Genomic DNA, 12,188 nt, shown 5'->3' with positions numbered 1-12,188 from the left:
CAACTGGAGTGTCCACTGACACCTGGATAAATAAAATATTGTATACACATACAACAGAATATTATTCAGCCTTAAAAAGGAAGGAAACTCTGCAGTATGCTACAACATGGATAAACCTTGAGGACATTATGCTAAGTGAAATAACCCAGTCAAAAAGGCAAATACCAGGGCACCTGGTGGCTCAGAGGGTTGGGCCTCTGCCTTCGGCTTAGGTCATGGTCTCAGGGTCCTGGGATCGAGCCCCGCATCGGGCTCTCTGCTCTGCAGGGACCCTGCTTCCCCCTCTCTCTCTGCCTGCCTCTCTGCCTACTTGTGATCTCTCTCTGTCAAATAAATAAAACCTTAAAAAAGAAAAAAAAGGCAAATACCTCCACTTATATACCGTACTTGCAGTAGTCAAAATCATAGACAGGAAGTATTGCGGTGGTTGCCAGCAGCTGGAAGGAATTAGTGTTTAATAGTAGGGTTTTAGTTTTACAAGAAGAGAAGAGTTATGGGGATAGATGAGGTGATGGTTACACAACAATGTGAATATACTTAATATCACTGAATTGTACACCTGAAACCAAAATCTATAGAGGGTGGAGTCCAGGTGTCATTAATTTTTCAGTATCTCCTCAACTATTCTAACCAACAGCCAAGGTTGAAAACCACTTCATCAGAGGGTGCCATCTCATTTACTCTGTTTTGAACAAAAGAGTTCTATTTGATGAAAACATATAAGCCTGAAATAATTTTTTTAAAGATTTTATTTATTTATTTAAGAGAGACAGAGAGAAAGGATGGGGACGGGCGCAGAGGGCGAAGGAAAAAGAGAAGCAGACTCCCTGCTGAACAGGGAACCCAATGCCTAGCTTGATCCCAGGACCCCGAGATCATCATCTAAGCTGAAGACAGATGTTTAGCTGCCTAAAACATCTGTTTAGAAACATCCAGGCACCCCAAGTCTGAAATAACTTTGTAATTCTCAATTTAAATGCTTATGGAGGTCAGCTGACATCATACTTTTTTTAAGTAAACAAAGATGTGATATTTACTCCTTGGTTTGTACCTCAAATTCCTAAATTACAAGATTTAGAAAGCAATGTTGCAGCTACTTGCTCCCAGCACAAAATAATTTAAAATACAGAATATGTTTTTGCAATGAATGGCAACATAGACTGTACTGTGACCACCTCAAAACTCATATGTTGAAGTCCTAGCCCCAAGCAGTGCAGAATGTGACTGTATTTGGAGATAAAGCCTTTAAACAAGCAAGTAAGGTAAAATGAGGTCATAAGGACGGGCCTTAATCCCATCTGACTGGTGTCCTGGATACATAGAGATACCAGGGATGCTCAGGCACAGAGGAAGTCCATATGAAAATCAAGCAAGAAGGGGGAGATCTGCAAGTCAAAAAAGAAGCCTCAAGAGAAACCAAACCTGCCAGCACCTTGATCTTGGACATCTAGTCTCTAGAACTGTGCAAAAACAAAGTTCTGTTGTTTATACCACCCGGTGTGTACTATTCTATTATAGCAGCCCTAATAGATTAATACAAACTGTGAGCAAAAACAAAACAAAACAAAACAAATCTTTGGGAAATGACATTCTGGATCTAAACTTTACCCTGAAGTGCATACCAAATCCTGACCGTTGGACACTGGTTTTGGCCAGAGCCTAGAACTGCTCTTCCTAGAGCCTTCCTAGAGCCTTCCTTGAGCCTAGCCTCAAATATTTCACCTGCTCTCTGACCTCAGCCTTCTAGTACTCTTTCCTTTACTCCCACTAAACCTTTTCTTCTACCCCACACTGAGACTGCTGGTTCCTTGAACTCTTCTAGAGAGTGCTCTCTGGCCTTCCTTCCCTCCCCATCTAGTCTGAGCACCATAGCAATCATGTTAACTACTCTGTCAAAACGACCTTCCCTTGCTCCCCATCATACTGTCACACTTCACCAACAAAACCCCAAATTCGAGCCAATGCTACATTTTGTCTTCACCACTACCACTGCAGGTGAGCCAAGCTCTGTCAGAAAAAAATTACATCATAAATTCATGTGAAGTCAAGTCTACAAATTACTGACTCAAATCTCAGCACCCACCCCTGCCACAATCCTGTGAGGAGTTAGCATCTCCGCCATTTTTGACAACCATTCCAACCATTCTTCACCGTCTCTAGTGCTGACTACACTCCCATCTGGTGTCGACTAGACTTTCCACTTGACTCCAGCCTCTCACCTTCTACCCATTTAACACAGATGTCATTTCCTTCAAACTTCTCTCCCTCTACCTATATGCTTATCTATATCTGCACCTATCTTCACTTTCTTTTCTACAGTCTCAAATGAGGCTCAAATTGCACTCTTTTTGGCAGCCCCTCATATTTCTGAACCTTGCCCATTCATTATCCATTCTCTCTCCTACCTGTCCTGCTTATTCGACATTTGTTTCTTTACTGACACTCTTTCTTCATCACCTAAACATGCACAAGTCTCTCCCACATCCCTACATCCTCCCTTGATCTCTACCATCCTCCAGCCCAACTATCCCATTGCTTCTTATTTTCATCTAAACTTCTCAGAAGTATAGTTTACTCTCAATGAGTGTTCACTGAGTTGCTCTAACTTGGCCGTCTTGGGGCCCCAATGTACTCTGAAACTGCTCTTCCTGAAGTTATCAATAACTTCCTAGTTACTTAGTTCTTAAGTAACCCATGCTATAGGACTGAGGACATAGGACAAAGTCACTATGTCTCCACTCTTCACCTCATACCAGTGGTCAGCAAAGTTTTCTGTAAAGGGCCAGACAGTAAACAGCTTAGGTTTTATGAGCCACATGGTCTCTTTGATAGGTACCCAACCCCAATTCTGCAAGGCAAAAGCAGCCACAGACAATACATAAATGAATGAGTGTGGCTGTGTTCCAATAAAACTTTATTTATAAAAACACATAGTGGACTGGATTTGCTCTGTAGGCCACAGTTTGCTGACTCCTCCTCTTTGCTAGCACCTTGTGTCACTCCAGATGCTTCTACATTTATCAAGATTTGCTACCTGACTCAGTTCTCCATCACCAGCCTACGTAACAAAGCACATTACCTGGCACCTGGTAGGCATTCTATAAGCGTGCCTGCAATTATTATTTTAAAAAATTATCATACGGGGCGCCTGGGTGGCTCAGTGGGTTAAAGCCTCTGCTTTCGGCTCAGGTCATGATCCCAGGGTCCTGGGATCGAGCCCCACATCGGGCTCTCTGCTCCGCGGGGAGCCTGCTTCCTCCTCTCTCTCTGCCTGCCTCTCTGCCTAGTTGTGATTTCTGTCAAATAAATATTTTTTTAAAAAAATTATCATACAGACACTCCCAATAAATCTGTGGATGACCATCTAGCACTTTCAGCTCTGTTTCTTCATCTGCTTAACTCTCACACTCTAGGCTTTGTCATCACTGCAGAGCATTCTACCTCTGAAATCTAACCTCTCATATACACTGATCAAAATCTCCTGCTTGTCATTCTCACTCCTCTTATGCTTGCTCTTCAACCTCAGTGAGCCCCAATCCACTTTTATCTCTATTGTCTCCTAATCCACGAGCTCCCCCCATCTTTACTTCCTATCGAGCTTGATCTCATGGTCCCTTCATTGAGCTATCCTCTTACCTACACCCCCAGTAACTATTTTCTCACTGTACCAGACTACCAAAATCCTGTACCATCCCATCTATCTGCCTTCTCTATTCCTACACCTGGATGGCTTAGGACTACTGAAAATGTCTCACAGATCAATGCCATCACAAACTTAGACTCTCTGGCCTCTGCTGGGGCTTCAGCATCACCCAGCAATACTTTCCCCAATCCTTTCCTCAAGGTCCCTTAGGCTTAGATTATCATACTTTCTCTCATGTTCAAATGACCAATTTGCCCCAGACTCTTCAGAGAAATGAAGAGGTGTGAATCTATGTTCTCAACTCTTTGCTGCACCAACACACTTAACTTGTCCACCATCCTGAATTCCTTCCCTCTAGACCCAGAAAAACAGTTGCTTCTACTCCACCAGCAGTGTTCAGGATCCATCCCTGCACCTTCCATCTCACCAATTCTACAAAAACCAAACCCTGAGCAAGCCAGCCACATCATATGACTTTCTTCGCTGCTCTTTAACCATGGCTACATTGCTTAACCTGAGCTTCCTCATCTTCAAAATGGTGATATCCTTGCAAGGTTGTTGTGAGTGTAATAGATCTAGAAGTGCCTGACATTTGGCAGTCATTTCATAAATGGTAGCAATTATTAGATTAAGTTAATAGCCTTAAAGTGAAAGGCAGTGACAAGAGATGGAATACAGGGTTGGAAACCTTCATGGGGGGGGGGGGGGGGTTGGGACTGGGAGAGGTGGGGAAGGGAAGCATACCTGGAAAGAGAAAGAGAAAATAATTTCCCTTAACCTAAAATGTTCCAGTCCTTCTGTGAATATATCCAGTTGCCCTGTGAATTATAGTAATTAAATGTATGACCACTCTTTGCTATTCTCACCACAGTGTGGCGCCTGCAACTCCTCTTACAGTATAACCCTCTCCAAGAGGATGATGTGCTCTATGTTTTAAGGCTTGGCCAACAAGGAAAACTAACACATTTTCCTTCTATTAAGCTAGAATTAAAGTGATATACATTAAAAAGGAATTACAGCAATGTTTAACCATTGAGAGGTATCAAACAAAAATATTCAATTTATGATTCCATTACTGGGACAGAAGCACTGCAAGGTGAGAGCCTGAGCCTTCTTGTGCTAGAATTAAGCAAAAACTGGAGGTTAACAGGGATGGGACAGTGGAGGAAATGTCAAAAGGACATCAGAGCTGGCCTGACAAAGGACAAATCCAGGACAATTTGAGCATCAAAAAGAATAATGATGGTGGTAACAGATTCTAATATAATTAATCAAAAAAAGAAAAGAAAAAGTCCTTATGTCTAGAAAAGATAATTTAAAAAATTAAAAAGAGTTCCAAAAAAAAAAAAAAGAAACAAAGAAAACTCTTTTACAGAATAATACAGTTCATAAATATAGAAGGAATGAAATAACTAGACAATCACCACTTTACAAAATCCAAAAGTAAAAATCATCCCCATGATACAAAAAACACTGGGTAAAGAGTTAACAGGCTATCTGCAAGAAGAAGAGGACATCTGCATAGGACCAACATATTATTCCACAGGTTACTTCATTTTTAATTACAAAGATTACCAAGAGAAAATGTGCTTTTATAGTGGAGATATCTGGCAGTTGCCCTCATGATCAAGTAATGGAACTTAGCATCAATAGTGAGAATAACCTGACATTATGTGGCTGCTGGATGGCAGTAAGCACACAGCATCAGCTGTGCAGTGTACACCCAAGAGTGGTCTACTGAATTAATGGAGGAGAAAACAATCAGACAATTAGTCCACAGTCTTACTGCTCAAAATGCCGTCTAAAGACTGGAACCACATCATCTGGGGGCTTGTTCAAAATACAGACTCTCAGGCTCCACTCCAGACAACTGAATCATAATTTACATTTTAACCAGATCCTCAACTGATTCACAGGTACAACATTTGAGAAGCCTTGTACAAGACAAAATACCTAGCCTTTCCAAAAAAATCAATGTCATAAAAATTTTAAATGTGGCCGTGTGGGAGGGGCTGTTCTCAATTTAGTGAGACATGACCACTAAAAGCAATGAGTACATTGTGATTGAATCCTGGATCAGAAGGGAAAAATGTATAATAATACATGTCAGGGGGACAAACTGGGAAAATCTGAATGTACCTTTTATTATGTTATTATTTATTATGTACCCTTTATTAAGAAACACTGAATTGGGTGCCTGGGTGGCTCAGTGGGTTAAAGCCTCTGCCTTCAGCTCAGGTCATGATCCCAGGGTCTAACTTTATCAATAAAATCAGCTAAAAGTTATTCCATAAAATGAAGCTAATGTTTTTATGGACCACATTTTCTTTATTTTGAAGAATAAAGGTCTTCATATGATCCAAGGGGATTCTATGACAATTTTAAGTCAAAGTAAGAAGGCAGAACAATTTCCACTTCTTGTTTTTATTTGGTACCTTGAAGAAAAAGAATTTACTAAGATAATAAGTGACCTTTCCCCAAGGTAAAAGCATTTTAGTTCTTCAGCTTAATCTTAGTAAACCAGTATAAAGTACTGAAGATTAGCAAACTGAAGCTATTAAAAATGACTTACAGAATCAAATTCAATACCAAGAAAATCTGGAAATAATTTTGTCAAGCTACCTCAAACTCTTTTCATTAGAAAAGTTGTGAGAAACCATGTTTTCATGGGAGTTACAGGACACAGTTTTTTGGAAGTACTTAGACAAAAAATGAGAACATATCTTTTTGGCTTAAGTGGACCTGTGCCTAGATAAAACTCTGACTCCAACAGATGGATGATAGTCTACCCCAATTATTCTGTTAAATTCTAAAGCAGTCTCTCCTAAAGGTTGCCAACTATAGCCAGCAGGCCAAATCCAGCCTACAGTGTATTTTCATAAATATAGTTTTAATGGAACACAGCCATGCTCAGTCACTTATGTACTGTATTTCGAGCTGAAAAATTGCAGCAGAGACCATATGGCCCACAAAGCCTAAATTATTTACTGTTTGGTCTTTTACAGAAAAAAAATTGCCAATTCCTACTCTAGACAAGCAATCCACAAAAGGAATAAAACCTGTTCAGGACTCACCTGAGGTGTTGTCTTTTTGTATTGATCACCTCCATCTATCACATCCTTCATGATTTTTCCCTTAAGAAATTCATACTCTTCTGGACTCAAATGAATAGACTCCATGGTTTTTCCACAGCCCAAACACTGACCACTGTAATTACAACAGTTTGTATTAAATGGTATCCTGGAAAAAAATTTTTCCTAAAATGAATAATCCTGGGACAAGAGGAAATTGAAGAGTAATGAAAAAAGAACATTATAATCTTTGTGATCATTACATGCATCCAATTTTTTATAAATCTGATAATAACACACATTAGATGTGCCAGAAAACCCCGAAAAAGTAGACTGCTGGGCACCCAGATTAAAGTTTTTAAAGTCATTCTCAAAACACAACTGGGTTTCAAATCTGTAGAGGAAAACATCTCCAGGGCTTCACACAAGGCTCAAAGCACTTTACGGGAAAAACATTTTGAGCACTGGAAATTCTCCATATTCCAAATATGGCTTTTTTTCTTAGGTACTCTCTTAATTATTCTATCTCTAATGTATTCTTAAAAATTCTTTGATCAGTAGCAACAAAACCTACTAAACTCACATCAAGAAAGTTAAAAATTAAATACTGGTCTTTACCTTTCCTTGATTGTTGTGAACTGTCCTTTCCACTGTTCTCCAGGAACACTATAAAAAAAGATTGCAAAACTAGATCAGTAGGTCAGATTCCTACAGAACCAAAGATAAGCATTTCATTTAAAAACTCAGCAGGCGGGGCGCCTGGGTGGCTCAGTGGATTAAGCAGCTGTGTTCGGCTCAGGTCATGATCTCAGGGTCCTGGGATCCAACCCCGCATCGGGCTCTCTGCCTGCCTCTCTGCCTACTTGTGATCTCTCTCTCTGTCAAATAAATAAATAAAATCTTTAAAAAAAAAAAAACCAAACTCAGCAGGCAAGAGCTCTGAAAAGTTCAGGATACTTCCTTACAATGGTTTAATCAGAAGAGTGGGTGATACACGCTCTGAGGAGGCTAAGGAGATAATGGTACCCTACTCAGGACCTCCTCCTTCCTTCACTTCTCCTTTGGTCATCCAACCTTCATCTTTATTTTTTTTTTTTAAGATTTTATTTATTTATTTGACAGACAGAGACCCCAAGTAGGCAGAGAGGCAGGCAGGGGGGTGGGAGCAGACTCTCCGATAAGCAGAGAGTCCGATGTGGGGTTTGATCCCAGGACCCTGAGATCATGACCTGAGCCGAAGGCAGAGGCTTAACCCACTGAGCCACCCAGGTGCCCCAACCTTCATCTTTGTATCTAAATCTGCCTTCAGGGGACCCAGTAGCTGACATTAAATAGTGTAACCTATAAATCAGACTCAACTCTAACCTTCTCCATTGAGCTACCAGAGACTGTTTCTCCCCAAAGTAATTTCTTCTCTTATACTATCTTCTTAGGTATTACTATAAACCGTCAAGTATTATATTCCCAATTAGGTTGTGAATCCCATCTTAATAGAACTTCTCTCACCAAACACTCCCAGTGCCTAGCCAAATGGAGGCATTCAAAACTACTTCATTTATTTGCTCAATCAAATTATCCTTTACTACTATCATATGATCTCCCTGATATGAGGACATGGAGATGCAACATGGGGGGTTAGGGGGATAGGAGAAGAATAAATGAAACAAGATGGGATTGGGAGGGAGACAAACCATAAATGACTCTTAATCTCACAAAACAAACTGGGGGTTGCTGGGGGGAGGTGGGGTTGGGAGAGGGGGAGGGGGTTATGGACATTGGGGAGGGTATGTGATATCGTGAGTGCTGTGAAGTGTGTAAACCTGGCGATTCACAGACCTGTACCCCTGGGGATAAAAATACATTATATGTTTATAAAAAAAAAAAAAAATGAAAGGGGAGGCGAACCATAAGAGACTATGGACTCTGAAAAACAACCTAAGGGTTTTGAAGGGTCGGGGGTGGGAGGTTGGGGGAACCAGGTGGTGGGTAATAGGGAGGGCACGTATTGCATGGAGCAATGGGTGTTGTGCAAAAACAATGAATACTGTTATGCTGAAGGCCGCTGCCTTCGGCTCAGGTCATGATCTCAGGGTCCTGGGATCGAGTCCCGCATCGGGCTCTCTGCTCGGCGGGGAGCCTGCTTCCCTCTCAGCCTCTCTGCCTGCTTGTATCTCTCTCTGTCAGATAAATAAATAAAATCTTTAAAAAAAAAAAAAAAAAAAAAAAAAATTATCCTTTACTTCCTCTTACTTATACTACTGTCAGCTTCTACTGATTTGATTGCCTTCTCTCCTTCCCTAGTTAAATCAAGATCTCAACTCTCATTCAAACCTATAATTGCCTCCAAATAGATCTCCTTATTTCCCATCTTAATCCCTCTTCAATTTTTTTTTGTGTGTGTTGGCAGTTACCTTTCTAAAACTCTACTCCAAGGTAACAGAATAAAGTCCAAAACCCTTGTCATTCAAGATTTTTATAATCTAGCCCCTCCAGTGATATTCAATAAATTTGTCAAATAAGATAATTAAGCATGGTTGCTACTTCAAAGATCTGTAAAGAGAATATATAGCAGAAAGGAGAAAAACAGAAAAGGAAATAAATTTTTAGGAAAAAAGCCTGAAACAAATTAGTGCTGAAAAAAATAAGTGACTAAAAGACTGAAGCAACTGGGGCGCCTGGGTGGCTCAGTGGGTTAAGCCTCTGCCTTTGGCTCAGGTCATGGTCTTGGGGTCCGAAGATCGAGCCCCACATCGGGTTCCCTGCTCGGTGAGGAGGCTGCTTCCCCCTCTCTCTCTGCCTGCCTCTCTGCCTACTTGTGATCTCTCTCTCTGTCAAATAAATAAATAAAATCTTAAAATGAAAAAAAAAATAAAAAGACTGAAGCAATAAATAGGCACAGAAGCAGTAACATGAATAAAAGCAAAGAGAAAGCAGAGAGACTTGGAGAGAGCAGCTGGATGATGGAAAGATCCAAAACGAACTGAATAATGAGATTTTCCATTTTTAACACTTGAATATCACTGATCAGGGTACCTCCATCTGCTCCAACCATCCAAGTTAATGAAATGCATAGATTAAACAGATACCAGTCACTAGGTTTCTGAAGAACTTCTTAAATACTAATATGACCCAAAGACAGCTCCAGTTTTCTTGCTATGAACTCCAGCGACAAAAACTATTTGTAAGTATATCATACAGAACTCAGAAAAAAAACAGATGATCCTTCTACAAAGAAAAAATACATGAAAACATACAAGTGCTTGATAACTTCCCTTTTATGTGATGGAGAATAGAAATTGTTTATGTTATTACTTTTTTAAAGAGGAGGAAATTTTTCTTTAATTTTATTTTTTTAATTTAAAAAAAAATGAAGGATTTTACTTATTTGCCAGAGAGAGAGAGAAAAAGAGAGCAAGAGAGCACAAGCAGGGACAGTGGGAGGCAGAGGGAGAAGCAGGTTCCCCGCTAAACAAGGAGTCCGATGTGGGACTCAATCCCAGGACCCTGGGATCATGACCTGAGCAGAATGCAGTTGCTTAACCAAATGAGCAACCCAAGTGTCCCCAAATTTTGTTCTTAAAGGGAAACAAATCTGAGAGAAGGAAAGAAGTATAATCTGAATAGATTAATTCTCAACAACAACAAAAGGAGGTGGCTGCTTTCAGATAGAGGTATTAAAATAAAAACATTCATATAAAGAAAGATCAAAATTACCTCTCAAACCATGTTTTGATACTATGGGCAAATGATTCTTCAGGATACAGATGATTATTTCTTAGATACAAAAGAATGTCAAGTAGCTTATTAGAATACTGATCATTTTTCACGTTTTTTCCAAAATCAAAGAATGCTTTTAAAGTTTTCAACATAGGAATAAGATCACGACCTAACAATTCCTGATACAAATTCCAAGCGAGGCTTACGTCTTGATGGAGGAGGGCTCCCTCAATACAATCATTGTAGTTCCTTACTGAAGGGATCATGACTTTTTTGACATCCTCTAATAGCAGCAAAGCTTCTTTCCATCTATCTGAGTGGACTAATCCCTGGATGAGGAGAGTATAGGCTCCAGGTTCTAATCTCTTATATCTGGCTTTCATGATCTCATAGACATCCATAACTTCCGATGTTTGCTTATGAAATACGCAGAGATATAAATACCTGACCAGCAAATCATAGCCTACAATACCGTTGTTTTTTGCAGCTACCCAGGCTAACAGAGATTTGGCCACATCTACAGAGCTACGGGAGTGCGCCATTTGTGAAATGATCCAACTTGCAAAATTAGCCTTTCCTTTGAAATCTTCCTTGAGTTTGTCCCACTCTTCTGAATTCAAAGGTTTTGTTGGAAGTTGAATAGTGTTCCTTACAGGTGGCAAGGCATGATCTTCCCTGAGAGGATTCATTTGTGATCTCTTCTTAGCCGCTCCAGCTGCAAACAGATGGGAATCAGAAGAAACTTCCTTATTACTGCCTTCATCTCCTTTCCTGAGATATCTGGACTTGGCAACCAGCAGATTCACTGCTTTAGTATTTTGTGCAGACAGTGTTTTAAGAGAAAAGCACTTCTGTTGCTCCCGAATGCCATAACAGTTCAGAAAGAGAGAGAGGTAAGAGTGTCCCGGGCTTAGGCCAAGGTATGGGTTGCTCTTCCAAAGCTTGGGAAAGCTTCGAATACCCGTGAAACACAAAGCCATCATGCGGTGAGATCAGCACCAGACAGGATGGTGTTCACAAAACCCCTACTTCTACAGCATAATAGGAACTGGGAGTGCGGGCGGAGAATCGAAGCACCACTTCTTAAAAGATGATTTTCAGTTTCTCACAGACACATCAGGGGTCTGCTTTGGGGGCTACTTAACGCAACGAAGTCTGCTGAGTTCTCGCCATTCAACAACCATCCGGAGACATTCGACATCGGTCGCAAGTTCTAAAACCTGGGAACAGGGCAGGAATCAATCCTCCGGTATCTGATATATTCCAAACTGTGAACCTGAGGAAAAAGCACAAGGAGGCCCGTCCAGTTTGATTCGCATGGAACACAACAGCTCTTGAAAAAGAGACATGATCCCATAGGAGCCTTGCTGAAGGAGGGACGCCCCAACCCCAGACCTAGGAGCAGCATGGACGGCGGCGAAAGCCAAAATGTAGCGGCCCTGGGGCGACATAACAACCCTCCCAGGCCGCCAAACGCGTCAGGTGATGATATGAGGGTGGGAGCGTTGGGGAGGGAGCCGAACTGACAATTCAAGTAAGGAAGGGGGGTTCACGAAGGGCATGTGCCGGCCGTGTACAGACCGCTTAAAAACGAAGTTCCCTCCATTCAACAACTCACCTCAGCACTCACGCTTAAGACAACCACAAGCACGACGGAACTACCGCATCCACAATGCACCGCGAGGGCCCAGGCCCCGGGGCGTGGCTGAACCCACGCAGGCGTTCCGCCGGGCCGGACGGCGATAAAAACACAATTG

At 41.2% G+C, this 12,188-nt stretch overlaps 1 protein-coding gene across 1 annotated transcript in view; it reads right to left on the bottom strand.

The window, feature by feature from the left end:
- The window catches only part of LOC123944480 (protein only RNase P catalytic subunit), a 135,585-nt gene extending 123,399 nt beyond the window's left edge, over positions 1 to 12,186 (bottom strand). The window contains exons 1-4 of the mRNA XM_046009612.1: positions 12,050 to 12,186; positions 10,429 to 11,707; positions 7,333 to 7,380; positions 6,718 to 6,850 (exon numbers count right to left, since the gene is read on the bottom strand). Coding sequence (XP_045865568.1) covers positions 6,718 to 6,850; positions 7,333 to 7,380; positions 10,429 to 11,414 — 1,167 coding nt within the window. The 5' untranslated portion in view covers positions 11,415 to 11,707; positions 12,050 to 12,186. The remainder of the gene's footprint in view (positions 1 to 6,717; positions 6,851 to 7,332; positions 7,381 to 10,428; positions 11,708 to 12,049) is intronic.
- Between the last annotated feature and the right edge of the window lie 2 nt (positions 12,187 to 12,188).

This window comes from Meles meles, chromosome 6 (assembly GCF_922984935.1).
Source record: "Meles meles chromosome 6, mMelMel3.1 paternal haplotype, whole genome shotgun sequence".
Classification (NCBI taxonomy): Eukaryota; Metazoa; Chordata; class Mammalia; order Carnivora; family Mustelidae; genus Meles; species Meles meles.
The sequence above is the reverse complement of the archived record's forward strand: the minus strand, read 5'-3'. Positions and strand labels throughout refer to the sequence as shown.